Below are 23292 nucleotides of genomic sequence, written 5' to 3' on the forward strand. Positions count from 1 at the left end.
GGCGCAAAAAAGAAGAAAAAGAAACCCAAGCTTTTGATGAAAAGGAAAAAAAGGAAAACAGAGTTTTTCAAATGCAAACAGCGGAAGAAGCAGCAGAAAGGAAAGAGAGGTGAGATCAGGAAAGCAAAGGAAAAGCGTGAGAGAGGGATGGGATGAAACGTGGAGGGTGAAGATGAGGACGTGGAGGGAAGGGAGCGTGGCAGGCAGGCAGGCGGGCAGGTTCGTCACTCGAGGTTGATTTGGAGTTATCTTTGTTTACTGTGAAATAGTTCACAGGGAATTTCGTATTTGTGATCCTGGAAAGCCACCTTTCCTTTATAATTATTGCAGCAATCTTCTTTTAATCTCAGAGTCTTCCTTGTTTAGTCCCTAGTCTATCTCTACTTTGAGAATAGTTAAAACGTTTTCTATAAGTCTTTTTTGTCTGTTCTGTACTTTAAGAGTCTTTTTTGTCTGTTCTATAGGAGTCTATAATACTTTATGGATTATCTTAGAAGTCATGATGGATAGAGCTAAAAAAATTTAAAAAAAAAAAAGTTAGGGAATGGACAATTATTTATAAAAAATTTAATAAAGAAAAAGTATCTAATTAAAGATTTTTGAATATATCTGTTCAAGCACTATCTTATCCTAATTAAGGATATTAAAATCTTTACTCAGAGCTGAAATATTATTTTCATTTTTAGAGTCGATATGCATAGTATGACTGCAAATTTTATCTTTATATAAACAATTTGTTTCTTCTATAAAATTTATCTTTGGTACCTAAAACCTTCTGTTATCTTTTACGTCTTTTCTCTCAAAGGCCTAAAACCTTCTCTCAAAGGCCTAAAGTCTCACTCAGACATAAGCAGGCAATAGAAAGACGAAATAACAGATATATGGTTTTAAAATAAATATCCATGAAATAATCTGAGTTGTAAATAAAAGATAAAGACTTACAATGAATACTACGATATTATTTCTCCAAAAATCGTTACTCAAACGCTCTGATACCAATTACAGGAAGTGTTAGGAAAATACTGAAGACTATTAGAAATTTATATAGAGATTGAATTACTAAAATCTATTTTATATAGAGATTGGGATGAGATTGAATAAGAATATATGGATATTAAGGAGATAAACAATCTTCTTGATATATTTCGGTATTTTATTAATAAAGGGAAAAATATTCCCATTGTGAATAAAGTATTTAGACTATGTTTATATAGTAAAGCTAGACAAATATTACCACTAGAAATTTTTATAAAAATAAATGAAGCTATTTGCAAACAACAAGCTCAATTTCAAAAAGATTTACTATTATATAATTATCAGAATTACTAAAATTATCTTCTAAATTTTTGAACAACCAATGATTTGTTTCTAGTTGTTTAATCTGCTCTTTTCTTTATGGTGTAAAATTTTTATCACACACAAATTTATGATTTTCTACTAATGGTATCTCTATAGAAGATTTTTCTACAGATAACATAATAAAATTTTTATCAATAGAAAATGGTAAGTGCTGATATATAAAATTATTTCCTAATAATATATCTCCATGCATTGCAGGAAAACATAATATTTTTGGCATCACAAATCTTACCTTGTTTATGTATATAGGTATATTTCTAGCCTTATATTGAATTATGATATCATTACCATCTATTCCTATTGCTTTTATAGGATGTTTCATAGGTTCCCATTTTTCTACAAGAATGGCATTCTTTCTACAACTACTGGTTGTAGCACCTGTATCTAATAAAGCATGTAAAGAATATGTTTTATATTCTCTAAATTGAGATGTAATTTCAATATATGTATAATATTTCCTGGATGGGAAATTTGAAAATGTAATTACATCATTTTTACCAACTTTCATTTGTTGAATGATTGTTGATACTTGTAATTCTTCCATTCTAGTGTTTCCAGAATTTCTACTTCGTTCTATAGGAAAAATAGGTATATGAACTGTTTTCATTCCTATTGGTGTAGAACTTGTACTTACATTATCCTCTTCTTCCTCTATTGGAGTATTTGAGGGTAAAACTAAATTTTTATTTATATCTGTTATAGCAGTATTTTAAAAAATAATTTATTACCAGACGACATGTATTCTATAGTACTTACTGATTTAGAAGTACTTGCACTACTTATTTTCTCTATCATCCAGTCTTTTGGTATTGATAGATCTCTTAGATGTAATAATTGTAATTGTATTTCTGTAGTAAATTTATTAGGTTTAAAGAGCTCAATAATTTTATTATTAATCTCTTTTATTTCTACTTCTGCAGTATTTGTATATTCATTAATAGAAGTCCAACTTATTGCTAGATCTTTTGCTAAATCATTAATTTCAGAATTTTTTGTCTGAATTCTTAAACATAAACACTCTTCTATTAGAGGGTCTGTAATGGATATAAAGTAATTTGGTTTAACTTTAAATCCTATTACACCAGTATGTAGGTTTGGTTGAATTCCTCCAATAAGTGCTTTTATTGGATTTTCAAATCTTTTATCTAATAGAACTACTATTATAGGTATATCATGACCTTTTCTAAGTAAAGCTCTAATAGTTATCATTATTATTCCTAGATGCATGTATCTAACTTGAGGGTATTTCTTTTTAATCCTCTTTATTTTGTCTTTAGTAAATAATGGGATTTCTGTTAATCCTCCTCTAGTATCTTTTGCACAACATTTTCTAAGTCTTTATTAAAAGATCTCAGATAAAGATCTTTTTGAATATATGACTCAATTTTTCTTTTTTCATATAGATTTGTTTGATCAGTATCCATAGGTTCTGGTATTTCTATATTTTCATCTTCATCTGTTGAAGTATTTTCTCCATTAGAATTATAACTTGTAACTTTTAAGTCTTCTATGTTTATATAATTATCAGAATTACTAGAACTACTACTGTCTGTAATGTCATAATTTAACATATAATAATAGTTAAATAAAGTAAATAAATCTTTATATTTTTCATAAAATTGTTCTATTAATTTTAAATATTCTATTCTTTCATTTTTATCTGTACTTTATTAACAATATTTTATTAATAAAGGTAACTTAGGTTCTTCTATCCAAATAATATAAATAATTTCCAAGGGATTTTTTTATCAAAATAAGAAAATATTTCTAAAATAATCAAATTAATATGTTTGGAGGCATAATGATAGAATTTAAAAGAAAAAATAGTAAGAGCCCAACTTATGACAAGACGAGACCCAATTGATATTCATTCCATCTTAACAATTTAATTTTTATTTTTATTAAAATAAATAAAATATTAACATATTGCTAGAAAATTTGAGCAAGAAGGAACTCTTTTCACTAAAGTGGGCGTGGTTTTTAGTGTTTGGTAAGTGATTATGACTTTTTATTTACTTATATATTTTTAAATAATTTTAAATTTTATCTCTCTACCTTACCAAATCAATAAATTATTTTTCCGTTTTAAATTATTATAAGTTTATCTTTATATTTTATGAAAATTTTGAACCTTATTAGTAAATTGTTGACTTGAAAATAAACTACAAACAATTTATAAGTAAGAAATTAACAATTTAGTAATTTATATGCAATAAATTAGTATAAAACAACAATTCAAGTTATTATGTTTACCAATAACTAGATTAATTTTTCACTTTTTATAAAGTATAAAATTAAAATTTGACAAATTAGAGTAAGAGGATTGGTTCATCCATAAAGTAAAAGGGTTAACTTCTCAATCTTAATAAAGTAAAAGAATAAAATTAAAAAAATTGACATGTTTCAATTTGTTATATAAAAACAGACAATTATAGTTGAAGATGTATCTAAAGATGTTAGAATCGAACCAAATTGGTCGAGGTATCAGTCCAAAGAAGGATTTTGATCCTACTAAATTGGGGATCAATATTGACCGATTAAACTGATTAAAAAATTAGTTGAATCAACAATTGAACTAAATATTTTTTTAAAAAATTTAAACTTTTAACTTATTTATAATTGAACCAATTAAATCGATGAACCAATCTAATTAACTGATCAATGACTTAACACTTTCGACTCTTCATTCAATTTAAAAAACATTGGATGCATCTAAATATGTTTTCTTATTATGCAAGACTTAAACATAAAATTAAAGTGTTTTCTTTCTCAAATTTTCCAGCAAGTTTTTTTGATTTTATTATTATTTATTTTTTAACACAATATTTATAATTATTTATAATTCATTTTCAACCTTAAATAAAAGGATAACACATTAATTTGATAAACAATGTATAACCCATATTAATTTGAAAATAATTTCTTATTTTATATTATTTTGATAAAAATCTCTAATTTTTAAACTAATACACATAATCTTAACCATCAATCATTTCATCATTCAATTAATACCTGTCAAATCAGTTGAAAAAAATACTAATATTGATTTTCTAATTTCTAAGGTAATGTGAAATCAGCTCCAATCAAAATTTTTTTTTCTATTTTTATAAATTGAACTTAAATAATATTATAAATTAAATATACAAATTAAATTATATTATTTACCTTCTTTTTCATGAAATAAAAAGATTAATTAGCAATATAGATGGGATTGTAGATTAATTAGTAAAATAATTAAAGTAGGCACTTGAAGAACCCAACTTCAATGTTGGCGTCTTATATATATAACGGGAAAATATTATAAATGGTTCTCATTTTATCAGACTTTCATAATAACTAATTTTAGTTAGTTTCAATTATTTTTTTCCCTAGTTTCAATACAATATTGATAAGTCATGATTTTGGTGGGAACTACAAGTAAATATGACATTAATTTTATTAATTTCTTATTTTAAAAAAAATATCTTGAAATTGAAATAAAATTATGAGGGACTATTTTTGATATTATTCTTTTCTTTTAGTTGAGAGTAAGAACAACTTGTTTCTATGCTTTGGACTAACAGTGAAATAAGATCACAAATGGTCCCCCATTATTTTATCGAATATTCAAGATAAATTCTTTTAAAAAGAAAATTAATAAAGCCATATTTATTTGTAGCTCTCACCTAATTTTTGGCTTGAAACCTATTAATATTGTATTGAAACTGAAAAAGAATTGAAATTAACTAAAATTAATTATTATGAAAGTTTGATAAAATATGGGAACTATGTATGATATTTGCCCATTTTTTATTTGAGCTAAAAAAATATTTCACTATTTCACTAATTAATCAACAACCCTATCTATTTTGTTAATTAATCTTTTTATTTTATATATATGAAAAAAAGCCTAATAGCAAAATTTATTTAAATATTATAAAAAATAACATTACAATTTTCAAATAATGGAAAATGGGTCTCTCACATACATTCTCTTCTCCCCTCGCTCCATATTCTCACATACATTTAAAACTAGACACAAAGCTTGAAATTGGAAAAGAGTAGGTGACAGAAACCGATTTTTAATTAATTGTAGAATTTTTTTATAATATGTAAATTAATTTTATTATTTTAAAATTTTAAATTTATTTTTAATTTATCATAAAATTTAATTTAATTTAATATTTGAATTTAAAATATAATTTTTTATTTATAAAATTATTGAAGAAATTTATAATTTGTAATATTATTTTTAAGTAACTTATAATTTATGAAATAAATGATAAACTATGATATGGAACTTATTCAGTTTATTAAACTTAATTAAAGTATAAACTTATTTCAGTTTATAAATTATTTGAAAATAATATTATAAATTATAAATTGTTGAATAACTTCATAAATCAAAATTGCGTTTTAAAATTGAAATGTTAAACTTACTTTAATAATATTATAAATTAAAACATATATATAAAACTTAAAAAAATAAGATTTATTTAAATATTATTAAAAAAAACAAGACAATTTATAAATAGCTTTGGAAATTTTTATATATCTAAATTATACATAAACTTTAATATAATTTACAATGTTATACATCAATTTTAGTTTGGTGCATTTGTATACATCAAATTTTAATTCGGTTCAATTTTCATATTTCATTAACTCTATTACCTATGTGACATGATTTTCCGTTAAATCGTGTATAAATTACTGACATGTCATTTTATTAGGTTAATAAACAAACAAATAAATTGAAATTATTTTCAAGTAGAATAAAAAAGTAGATTTCCTAGAGAAAATAAAAAACCCTTTTTCTCAAGTATGTTTATTTTTTAATCTAAGTGAAAATAATTTAAATTTATTTATTTTTAAACCTAATAAAATATCATGTTACACATGACTTAATGAAAATGAGAAAATCAAACTAAAATTAAAATTTAACCTATACAATACATTACACTAAAATTGATGTATATAGTTATAAATTACAAAATTTATGTATAATTTTAATTTTTATCCCTTTTAAAAAATAGAACGGGAGGAGAAATATTTAATTAAAGTTATGCTTGTTAGCCTAAGGGGCGGGGTCCACTATAATTTTATAATTAAAAATTGTAATAATAAAAATGATTTTCTTTTTCTTTTTCTTTTTATTTTTATTAACTTTTAAATGATAATAATTGACTGAATGATGAAGTGATTTATGGGCTAATTTACCAAAAAAAAGCTCTTTTTTTTTCAAAATTTACCTAAATGGGCTGATTTTTTAATTATTTACTGGAATGTTCCATTTTCCGAGAAATCGCATCCACGTCAGCGCGACCTGCTGACGTGGAAGGAAATCGCGTCCCTCGCGCTGACATGGACGCGATGTCCCCCGCGCGTGAACAGTACCCCAACGGTCAAAAATTTGACCGTTGCCCCCCACCCCTTTTTTTTTTCCACAAACAAATCCTATCTCAATTTCCTTCCAAAATCCTCTCAATTTCCTTCCAAAAATCTCTCAAATCCATATTAAATTTCAATTTCCCCTCAATTTCATTTTTTAAAAATAATTTTAAATTTTTTTATATTTTTTAAAAATAATTTTAAATTTTTTTATAGTTTCATTAATGGCCGGATCATTGATTCATCTTGATAGCAATCACATATCGGTGGAGCAAATGAAAATGGTAAGTATTAAATTTAAATTTTAAATATTATTTAAGATATTTTTATTTATGTATTTTTAGATAATTATTAATTTATTATTTGTTATAAAAGTCTGAAGATCGGGTATTGGAATGCAATATCCGAAATATGCATGCTCCTCCATCACCGTTAGTAGAGAACTACCTGCGGGAAGCGGGTTTTTGGCATGTGGCGACAGTAGGCCGAGGATGCAAGTTGGAGCCGAAACTGATCAGTGCGTTGATCGAGAGGTGGAGACCCGAGACGCACACATTTCATCTTCCATGTGGAGAGTGCACTATCACTCTAGAAGATGTCTATCTGCAATTGGGATTGCCGGTGGACGGGCACCCAGTCACCGGGTCTGCCCAATCTAGCAATTGGGAGGCGGTGTGCTACGAGATTTTGGGCGCTGTTCCGGATAAAATGGATGGAGGTAAGGTGGAGATCGGCTGGTTACGTGCCACCTTTCCCGATTCGAATGCAAATTCAACCGAAATTGAAAGAATCCGATATGCTCGATCATACATTCTTCAAATAATTGGAGGTTATCTGATGCCCGACACGTCACGGAGCCGTGTACATCTAAGGTGGCTGCTAAAACTCGTTGATTTTAGAGGAGCCGGTGAATTTAGTTGGGGGTCTGCCGTCTTGGCAACATTATATCGGGAGATGTGCGGGGCGACGCGACCGAGGAGAGCAAACATCAGAGGTTGCCTGTCACTACTGCAATCATGGGCACGGTTTCGCTTTACGTCCTCGAGTGAACCACCCATATACATTCCCAGTCGTAACGAGGTAAATTTTATATTACATTTTGGAATTGTTATGTAGATTTTGTAAGAATAAAAGTATGCTAAAAATTTATTTAATTAGATGGAACCATCCGGCAAGTTATTGTGGATTACCGTCTGAACTTGAAGATATACGGCTTCTATAGGAGCAACGGTCGGAAGCAGAAGTAAGTATTATTGCAAATAGATATTTCCATACATTTGCTAGTGGATTGATATTTAGTATTTAGTATTATGTATATAACTAATATTTCTATCATGTTCATGTAGTTTCAATGGACACCATACGAGGATCCGACAATCCGGGCAGTAATCCCGGAAGAGTTTTTACAAAATCCGAACGCTTGGCACGCGAAAGTGGTGTTGATCAACTATGCAACCATGGAGCCCCACCAGACAGACAGAGTCCTACGACAGTTTGCATGTAGACAACCGATTCCTGAAGACCCTGAGGTGTTTGACGATCACCACAAAATCGACCTTCGGCTATTAGGTACGGATTGGCCTAGATACTGGTCAGAGTACACGGAAATATGGGAAAATCGGCATGAATATCTACCTACTCGAGAAGAAATCATCGTTCCAGAGTTAGCGTGCATTCCAGAATACATGGCATGGTTTAGGATCCATGGCAAGCCGTATTTACTTACGCCAGAGGAGAGGCAGCGACAAATGCGTGGCGGAAGGGAAAGGCGTGGGCCTCTAAATCCAAGGCGACAAGACTACGAAGGCAGCCCCTCAATGAGGCCTAGACATTCACCCGACTCATCATCAGCGGCAATGCAATCACCGTCCCTAACGAGAGCACCGACTCAGTCACCTGACGCAACAATTCAACAGATGATACCCATGCAATCGCCTTTCCCTATGATGCCAGGTGTGTTTCCTAGCCCTTATATGTACCCTAACCCGTACATGTATCCTTTTCCGAATCCTATGGCAGGTTGGAGCCAAATGCCCGGATCAGCTCCATTTTATCTTATGCTGAGCGGACCACCGATAACTAGGCCAGCGGTACAGGAGGGGTCACAAGGGGGGCTGTCGTGGAGCTCTCCTTTTTCCCAATCGCTAGCAACGTATGGCTTTCAAACATCGTCGCCGTTCATGATGCAACACCTCCACATACACTATTCTTTGAAGGTGGATCATCGTCCCAAGTTCGACAACCAGATGCCGAACCGGAAGAACAACAATCAGCACCAGAGGAAGAACAACCGCAGCCTGAAGCTAGAGGAAGGAGGAATCCAGCGCGTAACCGTCGACGGCCGCCATGTGGAACTGAATCCCCCGGGCATCGACATTGATTACCGTATTAAAATTTATTATTTTATGTAATGAAATAGAAGTTAAACTAATGTAATGCGCATAAAAATTTTTCCGAGTTATTTTGATATTATTTGATATAATTAAATAGAAGTTCTATTTGATATAAAAAATCATAATTTAATTAAAAACCCTAAACACTAACCTAATTTAATTAAAAACCCTAACCCTAACCTAATTTAATTAAAAACCCTAACCCTAACTTAATTTAATTAAAAACCCTAACCCTACCCTAATTTAATTAAAAACCCTAACCCTAACTTAATTTAATTAAAAATCCTAACCCTAACATAATTTAATTAAAAACCCTAACCCTAACCTAATTTAATTAAAAACCCTAAACCCTAACTTAATTTAATTAAAAACCCTAACCATTAACAAAAGTTTTTGGGCTTAATAATTTTACATAGTTTGATAATTTTACTAACCATTAACAAAAGTTTTTGGGCTTAATAATTTTACATAGTTTTACATAATGTTAGATTTGGTAAAATGTTTTGACTGGTACTAACAATTAAGAAATTAAACTAATTTGATAATTTTTTTTCTAAAATTACATTCAACTATTGCGATTAGGGCATGATCGACTTGTATGGCCTGGGTTCTTACACCATCCGCACAACTTCTGTTGACTGGCTGTTTCTCGGATATCCATATTGTTCCGTATTCTAGTGGAGCAAGGTCGACCCTTTGGTTTGCGACGCAATTCTCTATTTGGTAACAGCTTAAAAGGGGCAAGAGATACGGGCGGCCACTTACGTTTATCTGGGACCGGTGGGAAAACGTGTTTCCATACGTTGTACATGTTTTCTAATTTGTACACTTCGTCCACATAACTCAGCGAATCCAGACGGAGTTTCTGACAAGATGTAATAACATGAGCGCATGGATAACAAAGTGCATCAAACTTCCCACAGTCACAAGTCCTGTTTCGCAAGTGTACACGATATTGCCCGCCAACAACACCTTGGTGCGGTCTGTCAAACTCTGTCACGCGAAACCATAAATTGTCTCGATCGTGACACACTGTGTGCATGATGTTTGCCCTCGCCTTCACCTTGTTAATTTCTTGAACTACCTTACTGCACCATACATGGCCACCCTGCATCTGGCCTGCATAAGTTGCTGCTCGCTTTGGAAATAGCGCCGTCAAACGGAAATATGTCTCTCGCACAACCGATGTTATCGGTAGATGGCGCGTTCCTTTAAGAACAGAATTTATGCATTCTGCCAGGTTTGACGTCATATGGCCATATCGTAGGCCTCCATCGTATGCTTGTGCCCACTGTTCGAAACGTATGTTACAAAGGTAGTCCGCCCCTTTTTCGTTTTGGGATCGTAAAATTGCTAACATCTCGTGAAAACGATCTTTATTTATTTCATACCCTGCCAATATAAGTTCATAGCCAATATTTTATATCACTTCTACCAATAAAACTAATTCAAATTGACAAACGAAATAATACAGTTATAGAGTAAATACCCATGCTGGTCACTTGTCATCGTTCGTTCTTAGATGGATATTGTCTGTAGTAGTTCAAAGCAACATTTCTTAGGAAATATCTATGGTGTGTGCGCTGCCACAAGCTTCCCTCTCGATCAAATGCAGCTAGTATACCGGCGCCCCAATCTGAAATAACACAGATATCAGGTCGGGGGCACACATGCCTCCTTGACCTAGAGAGAAAGAAACCCAGTCATCAGACGACTCCCCCGGTGTTATTGCAAATGCAATTGGAAGAATTCTCCCACCGCCGTCATGTGCCACTGCAACCAATAGCCGATGAGTATACCTACCGAACATGAAGGTACGTCAATTTGTACCAACGGCTTGCAGTATGAAAATGCATCTTGATATTTCTTAAAGATCCAAAATAGGTGTTTGAACACTTGGCATCCACGTAGCAATCGGCCGTTGTAGTACGCATGTTCCGTTTCAAGGTCTGTGATGGCACCTGAGACGTATCTCTCTAGCACCTGACACCACTGCCATGTTTCATTATATGAGGCGTCCCACCCACTATGCAGCTTCTCCAACGCCTTTTGCTTAGCTATCCAAGCCTTGCGGTAAGAGGGCGTGTACCCCATTTGGCTACAGATATTGGCAATTATCACCGGCACTGAAGTCCTAGGATCTGCTTTTATCGTGGGCAGTATCAAGCTAGCCAACATAGCTGAATCCATTTTGGGATGATCTTGTGAAACACCTATAGAGGGAGTACATTAAATAATGCAATATTGCAAAATAAAATTATTATTCAGATACATTCAATACTGTACCTGCAGCACATGTATGTGGACCTTTGTACTTTTTTATCTCCCACAACCCTGTCCTTTTCCTTAACGAAGTGACAATTTTCCATAAACATGTGCCGTCTTGCACCGCACACTTCACCTCAAACTTATCAGATTTTGATTTAGCGACGTAGTAATTAACGCTGTTTTTGATGCTATGCTGTTTCAAAGCACCAATAAAACTATCCTTATTGGTAAACTGATTACCAACTTCAAGTTCACCGAAATCTACCCCCGAACTTGTACGATCACACATCCGGGGTGGTAGATCTAGAAACTCTAACGCATCATCCGCTGACAGATCGATATTATGCATGTGGGCTGGAGGTGAGTATGCTCTGAATCGTGGATTTTCTTCATCATCTGAACTCCTTTCACCATCTTCACCTTCTGTTGGAATAGGCTCCGGTTCAGAAAATAATCCCACCTCTGCACCATTCGGCCCGGGCTCTCGAGGTGGATCCACATCGGAGTCATCTTCTAACCCACAATTATTTGCAGCGTATGACGTCCCCTCACCGGTTGATGTCGTAGGTAGTACGTTATCCCTTTTTCTGGGGATTTGATAACATCCCCAATTGGATGTAGATTGCCATCCACTAGAACTAGATGCAGTTCCCCAGTACGTATTTCCAGCGTCAAACGTCGAGCCACCGACGTACATGTCCCATCCACCGACAGAGTGTCTTACAGGGGATGTGCATTCGACACCGCTACTGAACATGGGCTGTTTCGTATTTTGTAACCCGCTAACCGAGTGTCAGCCAGAGGTCGTGTGTACATCTCGAACACCGGACGGAAGTACATCAGTTGGCAACGTAAATTGTACATATAACTCAATATAAGTTGCTCCGCTAGCAAGATGAGTCTGCACCATTGCCTCCAAGCTACGAGCACCTTTTATGTCGAACGAGTCATATATCACCGGATCAACACAAGAACAAAATCGATATGTGATTGATAGAACTTTCATTGGCGTCGTTTTGAATATTTTACGCCTAATTCTTTTACGAAGTTCTGTCAAATCTATGTTCTGGTTAAATGACAGTCGCACCGTATTCTCCGAGAAAAAAACAACACCATTCTCGGTGTGGCAAACCTCACCATCATAGTAAATAACAGCACTAATACGTTCACTCATTTTGAAACTCTAACTTTCTTAGCCTCTCTAAAATGTTTCTGCTATGACTTATGCATTCTAAGAACATTTTCTGCCTAATTTATAGCCTCAGCCCAAACTTGCTACTGTAGCAAAATCGCGTCCACGAGGGCACGATTTTATACTATTTGCTCAGAAACGTCAAAAAAAAAGTATTTCTTACATGACCAACTGTAGCAAAATTGCGTCCACGAGGGCACGATTTCACAATTCCTTCTCAAATAGCATCCTGGTAGAAGCGATTTTATACTATTTGCTCAGAAATGTCAAAAAAAATTATTTCTTACATGACCAACTATAGCGAAATCGCGTCCACGAGGGCACGATTTCAAAATTTCTTCTCAAATAGCATCCTGGTAGAAGTGATTTTAAACTATTTGACCAGAAACGTCAACTCGAAATAATTTATTCCGGGACCCCTAAACCCTAAAAAGCCTGCACACTAAACCCTAAAAGCCAAAAAATAGCCAGAAAACCCAAACGTGAAATCAACGTCAAAATCGCGTCCCCGGGAACGCGTTACGTGTCAGGACATCGCGTCCACGTCAGCGCGACTTCCTTCCATGTTAGCAGGTCGCGTTGACGTGGACGCGATGTCCTGACATGTACCCTGACATCGCGCTGCCGTGGACGCGATTTCCCGAAAAATGGACCATTCCGGTAAATAATCAAAAAATTGGCCCATTTCGGTAAATTTTGAAAAAAAGGGCCTTGTTTTGGTAAATTAGCTTGATTTATGGTTAAAATAATAAAATAATAAAATTAGTTTTTGAAAAATCGATTTCCCTCTCCATTGTAAAAATGTGTACAAGTATTATTCGAAAAGATGTATTAGTTTGAAAATTATTTTATTTTTATATTATTTAGATTAAATAACCGAAAAGTTAAAACTTTGTGAATAGTCGTTGTTTCTTACAAAATTTAGTACTTTTACTTTAATGTAATATTTTTACATTTAATTTCAAATTCAAATGGCAATTTTTTTAATCTATATATTAATTTTAATTCCCAAAATATGATTCTTGCATTTAATTTTTTTCATATATATTGAATTCAAAAATTATTTAGGAATGTGTATGTCTTCACTAATCATATAACAAAATATGTAGCTTACTACATTGTAAAGTTAGAAGTTGGAGAGGACTCGGCTTCGAAGTCAACATTTCAAGCCTCTGATTCGTTTCTGGAGGTGTCGATTTTGAAGTCAACTCCTCCACTTGTTGACAACTTTACTCTTTCTTTTTCCTGTACATGTTGGACATGCAAGTTTTGTCACCTTTTTTTGTTGAAATTCAGCATCCAAATACATTACTCCAAGCAAAAGTTCTATTGAGAACCAAAAAGCTTCATCATGACCATTTCCAATGCTTCAACATCTTGCCTTGCAGGAAATGCCTACCACCAATCAAGTTTCTCCCCATTGGATCACTTGAATTGGAAGGCTCAAAGAAGTCCAAAGAAACCAATGAGCAATGTGTTAGGATGGACTACCTTAAGCGTTTATATTTGTAATTTTTCGACTAGATTAGTTCAAATAAAATTCAATTATACATTAATATAATCTATATATATGTTCTCAACGGATTTTTGTAGGCAAAGCAAAATGTAAGTAAATATTGGCTGATTAATTATCTAATGCTTAACTAATATTAAGTTGCATTATGTGGTCGAATCATAAGCAAGAAGACAAATTATATTAGTAGATAATCTAAATAATCTGAAGTCAAATCGAAACTAAGCAAATTGATTGAAAGACAATTATGTCGTCCAAATCGAATTGAGAAGATGCCTTATCTTGAGCATCAGAATGGATGACTCTCAAAAGATAGAGACATAGATGTCATTGTCCAGACTGACAATACATTGGACAGGACCCAAGTTGAATTTATCTTAGATTCATTTATGAATTTATTCACTTGTGACGTTCATCATGTGACATACCTTAATCCTATGTGGATGATGGGTTATGTATGCGTGACTAGTATACTCTGATGTAAATGAAAGCCTAAATTCAAATAGATAAGGAACCGAAAGCTGGTACGTTAGATATACGACTTTTGCATGATATAGCATGATTCTATAAAACACTGCAGCAAAACAGGCTTTTAGCGGTGTTTTTTTAAGTGCCGCTAAAATTTGCGGCTTTATGTGAAAAAAATGCCGCTATAGAACATGACCTTTAGCGGCGCTTTTATAAAAAATGCCGCTAAAGAACATGTCTTTTAGCAGCGCTTTACCCACAAACGCCACTAAAGAACATGACCTTTAGCAGCGCTTTTATCACAAACGCCGCTAAACAAACTCCGTTAAAGAACATAACCTTTAGCGGCGCTTTTATCACAAACGCCGCTAAAGAGCATGACCTTTTGCGGCGCTTTTATCACAAACGCTGCTATAGAGAATGACTTTTAGTGGCTTTTTTTCACAAATTCCGCTAAAGAACATGATCTTTAGCGGTGCTTTTATCACAAACGCCGTTAAAAGTATCGTTCTTTAGTAGCGTTTATGAAAAAACGCCACTAACTTTGGCAGATTTGTAAAATTCAATTTTCATCCATATACAACCCTTCCTGTAGCATGAAATCCAACCAAAAGCAACAAATCTAAATGATACTTCAAATTCAACGAAAGATATATGATATAAATTGATAACTGAAGTATAATTCAAAATATTCTTACAATAAGAAAACAAATGTCTAAGATGGCAGATTTCGCGACTGCTGAAACATCTTGTAATACTGAAAGGCTCGATTTAAGTCACCCGAATCCATGAAAAGACCCGCAAGATTTGACCATGCAATAGCAAAAGTTGGTTGTATGCATAGAGCCTCAAGATAGCAACTGTATGCCTGCATAAAATGTTAGTTCTGACAATTTCGATCTCTGCAGATGAAGTTATAACAAGACCAACCATCATTTGAATCCTGACCTATAGATAACAAGTTGGTATTTGTATTAAACTGTGATATCGAGACACAGTTCCACACATGAATTACCTCCATCAGTAACTTACCAGATAAAGACATACACAACAAAGATCTATAGATAAGGGAAGGATGTTTCCCTTCACTTTCTGATTGGGCAAGATGATAAGAGTCAAGGCCAGGTTAATTCAACAATGAGCATACATACTTAAAGCAAGTAAAAGATTAGACCACTTTAACCAAACGATGGAACGGAATGAGGTCCAACCAAAACCTAGTTGAAGACTTCAACATTGTAATGCCAAAGGCGTGAATTATATCAATTAACAATTTAACATAATTCAACCCAAGGATTTCACATCCCTGGCAGCCAGTTATGAGGCTAGGCTATCAAACAGTATAAACATTTCATTTGTGGACACTTACTTCTTGCACCAGCCCTTGTGCCTTCATTAGATTTCTAAGATTACTATGAGCATCAACTTACAAGGAAATTAAAACAATGTAGGTTAGATGTCTTGCACATAGGTTAGAAAATCTTATTGAAATCTTAAATTCGGAGTCACAGTTGCTAAGCAAACAAAGAAACAAAAAACAATAGAAATTGTAATGTTGAACATCGTACTGAATTATAAGTTTAGAACATTTAACTGGATTATAATAAGACATAACCAGATTAAAATATACCAGAAGAGGATTTAGTTGCAGTGCTTGACGGCAACATTGTGCAGCCTCATTAAATCTTCCTTTTCGCATGTAAGCACTTGCTAGATTCGACCATGAATCAGCAAAGTTAGGTCAAAGCTGCAACAATGCAAATTCAAGCAAAGATTAACAATCTAACAACAGATTTGGCAAGCAAAATAGAAAGACAAAAAGCTAACAAAACGAGGTTTTATAACCATATACAAACCTCAATTGCAATCATATAGTACCAGATGGCAACAACAATATCGCCTTTTTCCTACATGTTAGGGAGGAAATACACCTCCATAAGTTCTTCAACAACTTTCTCTTCTTTTCTTTTTATTTTATTTAACTTCAAAAAATTGACATAAATATTGACATGTACCTTCCAAGCATTTTCCATGTTTCCATAGCACTCTACAAAATGAGGCTCAATTCGAAAGGCTTCTTCATTCTTGGCGATGCACATATCATAATTATGTAATTGCAAACATATTCAAAAGCATTAATATAAAATTACAAAACAATTTCCTTGTTAAAGGAAGACAAAAAAAAAGAAAGAAATCTTTTACCTGATAATAAATAGCACCCAAAAAAAGTAGATTATCAGTACGAAGTGGGTTTTTGTAACAACCCAGTTTAGACCCTAGTCGGACAGTGGTTTCGGGACCACAAATCTGAGTAAGAAAAATATTTTAATATTATTTTTCATGCTTAAAGTATGTGAATTAGTATGTGTGAAATTTTCGTGATTTAATTTATCGGTTTATGTGTTTAATTTGATAAAAAGGATTTAATCGCGTAAAGTGAAAATTTGAGGTCTATTTGTTAAAGGCATTAAATTGATATAAAATGGAAATGTGGAGCACTTGCATGTCAATTATACCATTAATAATAGTGGTGGATAATATTGGACAAGGTTAGGTGAATTTTTATGTTAAGTTATTAAGGATAAAATAGTAAATAATGTTTTAATGTTTATTAAATTAAAATAAACATGCATTAGTGGCCATATTGGTGTTCATCTTGCCTAATTTTGAAGAAAGAAATAACCATGGAAGCATTTTAGGTTTCGGCACATTCATAGCTTAATTAAGGTATGTTTTGAACTCGATTTTTGATGATTTTTACGTTTTCGAGATCGTTGCTTCGTATTCTAGCTAGCCTGTGTCCTAATTTTTGAATTTTTTGATGTATTCATGATTTTCCATTGATGATAGCTTGTGTTTTTTGTTGTTTGGTGATGAAAAATAAATATATGTTGTTAGATTGTCAAGTTAAATTAAGTGATTTTTAGTAAAAATGCATAATTAGGATTAAATTGTGAATTTCAAAAATTTAAGGGTCAAAATGTGAAATAAATGAAAGAAATAGGCTGCTATGGACCTTAGTAAAATTCGGCTATACTAGAGTTTAGTGAAATTATGTGTATTTTGTGTTTTGAGAAATAGGGACTAAATTGTGAAAAATGTGAATTGTTAGGGGTAAACGTGTAAATTGCCCATTTATGTGTTTATGGAGGAAATTGAATGAATAGATTAATAAACAAGTCAAATTTGTATTAATTTAGATCAAGAAAAGAGGAAATCAGAATTGGATCGGGGGAAATCTAAAGTTGTCGAATAGTCGTCCCGGTTCGTTCGTCTTCGTCCGAGGTAAGTTCATAAGTAAATAAATGTTGTTAAATTGAATGTATATATATATTATAAATTCTGAATTAAATTTTAATGAATATATGTGTGAATGCCGAATTATTTTATGAATGGGAGAATTCTTTACGAGCTTGATACGATTGAATTATGACATCTGAAAGCCCTGTACAAACCATAGGTTTCTGATATGTAATTTTGTGTAGGACCACCTCACGGACGTTGGCATCGATTTGAGATTTACGTGTAAGACCATGTCTGGGACGTTGACATTGTATATGATTACGTGTAAGACCCTGTCTAGGACAGTGGCATCGTTATTTGATTACATGTAAGACCATGTTTGGGACATTGGCATTGTACGAGCTTTTTGAGCTATCCGCGTATCCTTTTGATTCCGAATGGTTCTACGGGCAAAGACATGGCAAGAACGAATATGAGTTCATTTTAAACGATTAAGGTAAGTTTAAAGTTTATACGAATTTTGATAGAAAAGGTAAGTGTTGATGATTATGGTGATCATGTGAACTTTATGAGAAATGGGATTATAATTATGTACGGAGTTCGTTAGGTTTGGTTGTTTCGAAATGATTTATGAATGTTCTTGTGTTAATTTATTTGCTTATGGCTTACTAAGCTTTCTAAGCTTACCTTGTATGTTTATTCGTTGTTTTATAGATTTTGAAAACTAGCTCGAGCTCAAGATCGTTGAGGAACATCATCGCACTATCGATATCTATTTTGGTACCTTGAAAGAAAACTTGTATTTATATCATATGGCATATATAGTCTAGCTTGATATACTTGGTTTTGAAATTGTATATATATATATAAAGCCATGCGAAAATGGCTTGAAATAATGTTTATGTTTGAGCATTTTCGGTCATGGTATAAGTTTGTTTTGGTAAGTATGATCATGAATTCATGAATGGTATTTTGATTATATGGTTTGATTTAGTATGTCACGAATGACTTATATATTAACTAATGTTGGTATATGCTTGTGATAGATGGTCTTATAATTCGGTTTAGTAATGAGATAAGGGATGAATATATGTTTGGTTAATGATTTGTGTTATTTTGGTTAAGTAAAGTTTATGTCATTGTTGGTAATTGTCTATTAGGCAAGATTGATGAAGTAAGAAATGAATATGACTCGATAATTTTGATAAATTGGTTTGGTGCGGTTTCAATTGCTATGTGATGATTTTGCTATGAATTGTGAAATTAGTATTTGGTTCGGCTAATTATAGACTTATAGATTAAGGTATAATTGACTTACAAATAGGGTTAAAATTAGTAAATGATGCACATTCATGTTCGGCTCAAGATATAAATCGAATTTTTTTATGTAATTAATTAATTGGTTATGTGTATATATTTTAGGCATGATAATTAGAATGCGAATTAGGTGTTCTTTTAGTTATTATTTATGCTCAAAATGATTTAATTTGATATAGTCATATGCGCATATGACTTTGATGTTTAAAAATTCTATGCTTGACCATTTAGTGGAGTTGCTTATACCGAATGTACTTTGGTTTATAAGCCGTGTGATATTAATTGTTAAGTTAAATATACGCATGTATTGAAGTGATATGTTTGACATTCAGTTTATGGAATGTGTGTTTTGTGACATGCTCGATATATGTTTTGTAATAATATAAGTTTTAAATAATATTTTTAAAAAAAATGAATGATATGAATACAGGAGTATTAAGATTCGAAATTTGAATGGGATAAATGTATTGACGGGGTTAATTTACGAAGCATGAATTGTAATGAATGCCTGTTATAAGCCGTGTTTTGTTTGGTAATGCCTCGTAATCTTAATCCGGTGACGGATGCGGGTTAGGGGTGTTACAGTTTTGATTGTAAACAACACTGCTATGATTCAATGCTTGTTTGTAGTTTCCATATTTGTACATCTGATGAGCTAGAGCCAAGTGCATATCTTCATCAATTGCATCAAAAGCAAATCATTGGTGACATCAGCGATTAAAATAAGATGTTACTCAGATAAAATATTCTATGGATTTAGAATTTTACAGTAAAGCATATACAATAAATTCTTCAGATAGGCATAAAGTAATTAAATTATTCCAATTTTGAAAGCTAAAAACGAATAATGGTGATACACAAAAAAACCCTAAAAGTCTAAAATTTATGCATCAACACGATTTTTCCAATACAAAAAGACAGATCTAACTCAAAATTATAGCTTTAAAGAAATCAAATAAGAAATTTTATAATCAAACTTCATGTTTTAAAAAATAAAAAGGAATTGCTATAATCTAATGTTTTGTGCGTTTATTGTAATTTTTATGAAAGATAAATATTTAAGCTCCAAAATTAAGAAACAACAATAATTTAAACTATTGATATAAAAAAATGAAGATGTGAACCTTCATGTGAATCATGTCCATTATAAGGCACAATACTGAACGAAGAAGTCAGCTCCTGCTTTACTGCATAAACGGCGGATTTTCCAGCAGCTACCGCTACAGCATCGGAGGTTTCATCAACTCGATCGAAAACTCCAATGCCATACGGAGCGGCCCTAGAGATCCCAACTCCGCTTTGCAACGACAACATTTTCGATCTCCCTCAATAAAGAAGAATCATCAAAAAATAGGGAAAAAAGGTTTTGAAAATCTATCAGATCAAAGGCCTAGAAATGAAACGCGACAGAGAAAAACAAACTTACCAGAATTTTGTTGGTTTCGGCGAAGAGAACGGCGATGAGAAATTTTTTGTTCCTAGTGCTGTTGAAAGATGACAAAAAGAAGGGGATTTGGGGAAAAGAGATAGGGTTTTCAATCAGTTAGGGAAAATTGGGGAGGAAAAATGATTTCTGTAGTGAAACGGCGCCGTTTTGAAAAATTTTAATACATAGTTGCGGCGTTTTTGGTCCAAACGCCGCTATTGCTTACCTTTTGTGGCGTTTTTCTCATAAACACCGCTAATGATTGACTTTTTTTACAAATTTATATTTAATTATTATATAATTCATATCAATTTTACATAAATAATTTTTGAAAATTTAAGTAATATTTAAAAGAATTAGATAAATTTTAAAATTTTTATATAATTTTTTATGTAAGAAAACAAAAACAAAAAAAATTTCAAAATATGAAAAAAAACTTTAAAAAACTATAATGATAATTTTAATATATTAAAATTCATATTACCTCTTTTACAATTATATAATAAATTATTTAATATATAAATTAAAAAACTTAATCAGTCATATACCAAAAACACTTTAAAATTATTTTAAATAATAGTATTTTAATTTTTTTCATTTTTAACATATATTTTTCTATGTTTCTACTTTCAAATTTTTTTACATGTCATTAATTTTTTCTCAAGATTTTAAATATTAAATTAAAAATAAATTGTATTTTAATTAATATATAGAAACTAGTTAAATAATAAATAGAAGAGGATGAAAGAGTGCATGAGTTGTCGAAAAGAATACATGATGGCCACTTGGATGATGGGTGAGAATACAAGGAGCAAAATGATGCCGTTTTGTTTAAAATCAGACCCTAAACCTTAAACCCTAAACTTTAAACCTTAAACCTTAAACCTTAAGCCCCTAACACTTAAACCCTAAACCCTAAACACTAAACCATAAACCTACACCATAAACTGTAAACACTAAATCATAAACCCTAAACCTTAAACTCAAACCATAAACCTACACCTTAAACCTTAAATATACATTACAAGGGACAAAAGTAATTAAAAAAGAATCTTATTGCTTACCTAAATCCTAAAATAAATTCTTTTTTATCATTTTATCAAAAACCCTAACCCTTAAACCCTAATAGTCTAACCCCTAAAACCATGAACAGTACTAAGACCCTAACTATAAAATAGTAAACCCCAAACCCTAAACTATAAACCATAAACCATAAACCATAAACCCTAAACTCAAAACTCTAATTCTAAAATGATAAATATATATCATAAACCCTAAAAACCTAAACCATAAACATTAAAACTTAAATACTAAACCCTAAACCCTAAAATAAAATGATTTTTTACGGCGTTTTTGATAAAAACGCCGCTAATGCCACTAAAGCTCAACAACAAATGACGTCGTTTTCTCAACTTTTTTGCGGTGCTTTGCGAAAAGCGTGGCTAATGCTTGATCTATAGCGGCGTTTTTAACAAGCGCTGCTAATTCTCGATCTATTACGGTGTTTTTTACAAAAGCGTCGCTAATGCCACTAAAGTTTAACAACAAACGACATCGTTTTGCTCAACTTTTTTGGGGAAAAGTGCCGCCAATGCTTGATCTATAGCGGCATTTTTTGACAAAGCGCCGCTAATGCCACTAAAGCTTAACAAACTATGTCGTTTTGCTCAACTTTTTTGTGACGTTTTCCAAAAAGCGCCCCTAATGCTAGATCTATATCAGCGTTTTTCCAATAGCACCGCTAATGCTTGATTTATAACGGTGTTTTTCAAAAAGTGCCCACTAATGCTCGATCTATAGCGGAGTTTTTTAAAAACCACCGCTAATGCTTGACCTATAGCGACATTTGTTTCAGAAACGCTACTAATGCTTGACCTTTTGTGGCGTTTTTGTCATAAACGCTGCTATAGATCTAACCTTTTGCGGTGTTTTCGTACTAGCGCCACTAATATACAACTTTTGTGGCGTTTTTGGTTCAAGCGCTGCTATAAAAGTCGCTAAGAACCTATTTTGCTGTAGTGAAAGTGGAATCATAGCCCTATAAGGGTAAATGATATCCTCTCATTGACATTACATGACTGATGAAAAATGAACATGGCCATGGGTCATTCGTAATAAGACAAATGATTTAATTACTATGTGTTAGTAATTGGCTTTTTTATATCGAAAGATGTAACGTAAGCCATGAGATAAAATTGTATCATATTGGAGAATGAATTTTATCCCAAAGAGATTAAAGATATTCTATGAGGGTAACACACTTAAGATATGATCATTAGATAAGCAACTAATAAAAATAGTGATCAACCATAATTCGATATGGAAACTTGACTTCTTTTTTACACTTAAAAGAACTTTTAACCAATCATTTTTATGTTTTATTTTGATTTTTTAATTTCTATTTAATTTCCATTTTGTTAGTTAAATTATGTTTTTAAAGTGTGTTTAGTGACCAATTAGGAAAAATCTTGCCTAATGAGTTCTAACAACTATTTTTAGCTAGTGTAGGAGGTGACTTGGGAAAAATTACAAAGGAAAAATAAGGCTACCATCCATGCAGCAACACCACATCTGTAAAGTCATGACATTGAAACTAGACAATCACCTGGGAGTGCATTTCGAGTAACAACAACATTGTATGTGGATTGTGTCCAAAGTTGCAACATCGAAGGTTGGAAGTTGCAACACCAAGTGTCCAAGTCGCAACAACATGTTGATAAAGTTGTGACATCGACGACAGTCA

At 32.3% G+C, this 23292-nt stretch overlaps 1 protein-coding gene across 2 annotated transcripts; it reads right to left on the reverse strand.

The window, feature by feature from the left end:
- Positions 1-19491: 19491 nt before the first annotated feature.
- LOC107902991 (probable UDP-N-acetylglucosamine--peptide N-acetylglucosaminyltransferase SEC) lies at positions 19492-20716 on the reverse strand. Of its 2 annotated transcripts, none has more exons than XM_016829075.2 (3): positions 20550-20716; positions 20248-20448; positions 19492-19796 (listed from the first exon to the last, which is right to left on the reverse strand). In XM_016829075.2, the coding sequence occupies exons 2-3, from the start codon at positions 20435-20437 to the stop codon at positions 19672-19674; spliced, it is 315 nt and encodes a 104-aa protein (XP_016684564.1). In that variant the 5' UTR covers positions 20438-20448; positions 20550-20716; the 3' UTR covers positions 19492-19671. The 2 variants fall into 2 exon arrangements, with proteins under 2 accessions (XP_016684564.1, XP_016684563.1); XM_016829074.2 differs by having other exon boundaries at positions 20248-20444; positions 20550-20710.
- Positions 20717-23292: the final 2576 nt, after the last annotated feature.

This window comes from Gossypium hirsutum, chromosome D05, assembly GCF_007990345.1.
Source record: "Gossypium hirsutum isolate 1008001.06 chromosome D05, Gossypium_hirsutum_v2.1, whole genome shotgun sequence".
NCBI classification, from domain to species: domain Eukaryota; kingdom Viridiplantae; phylum Streptophyta; class Magnoliopsida; order Malvales; family Malvaceae; genus Gossypium; species Gossypium hirsutum.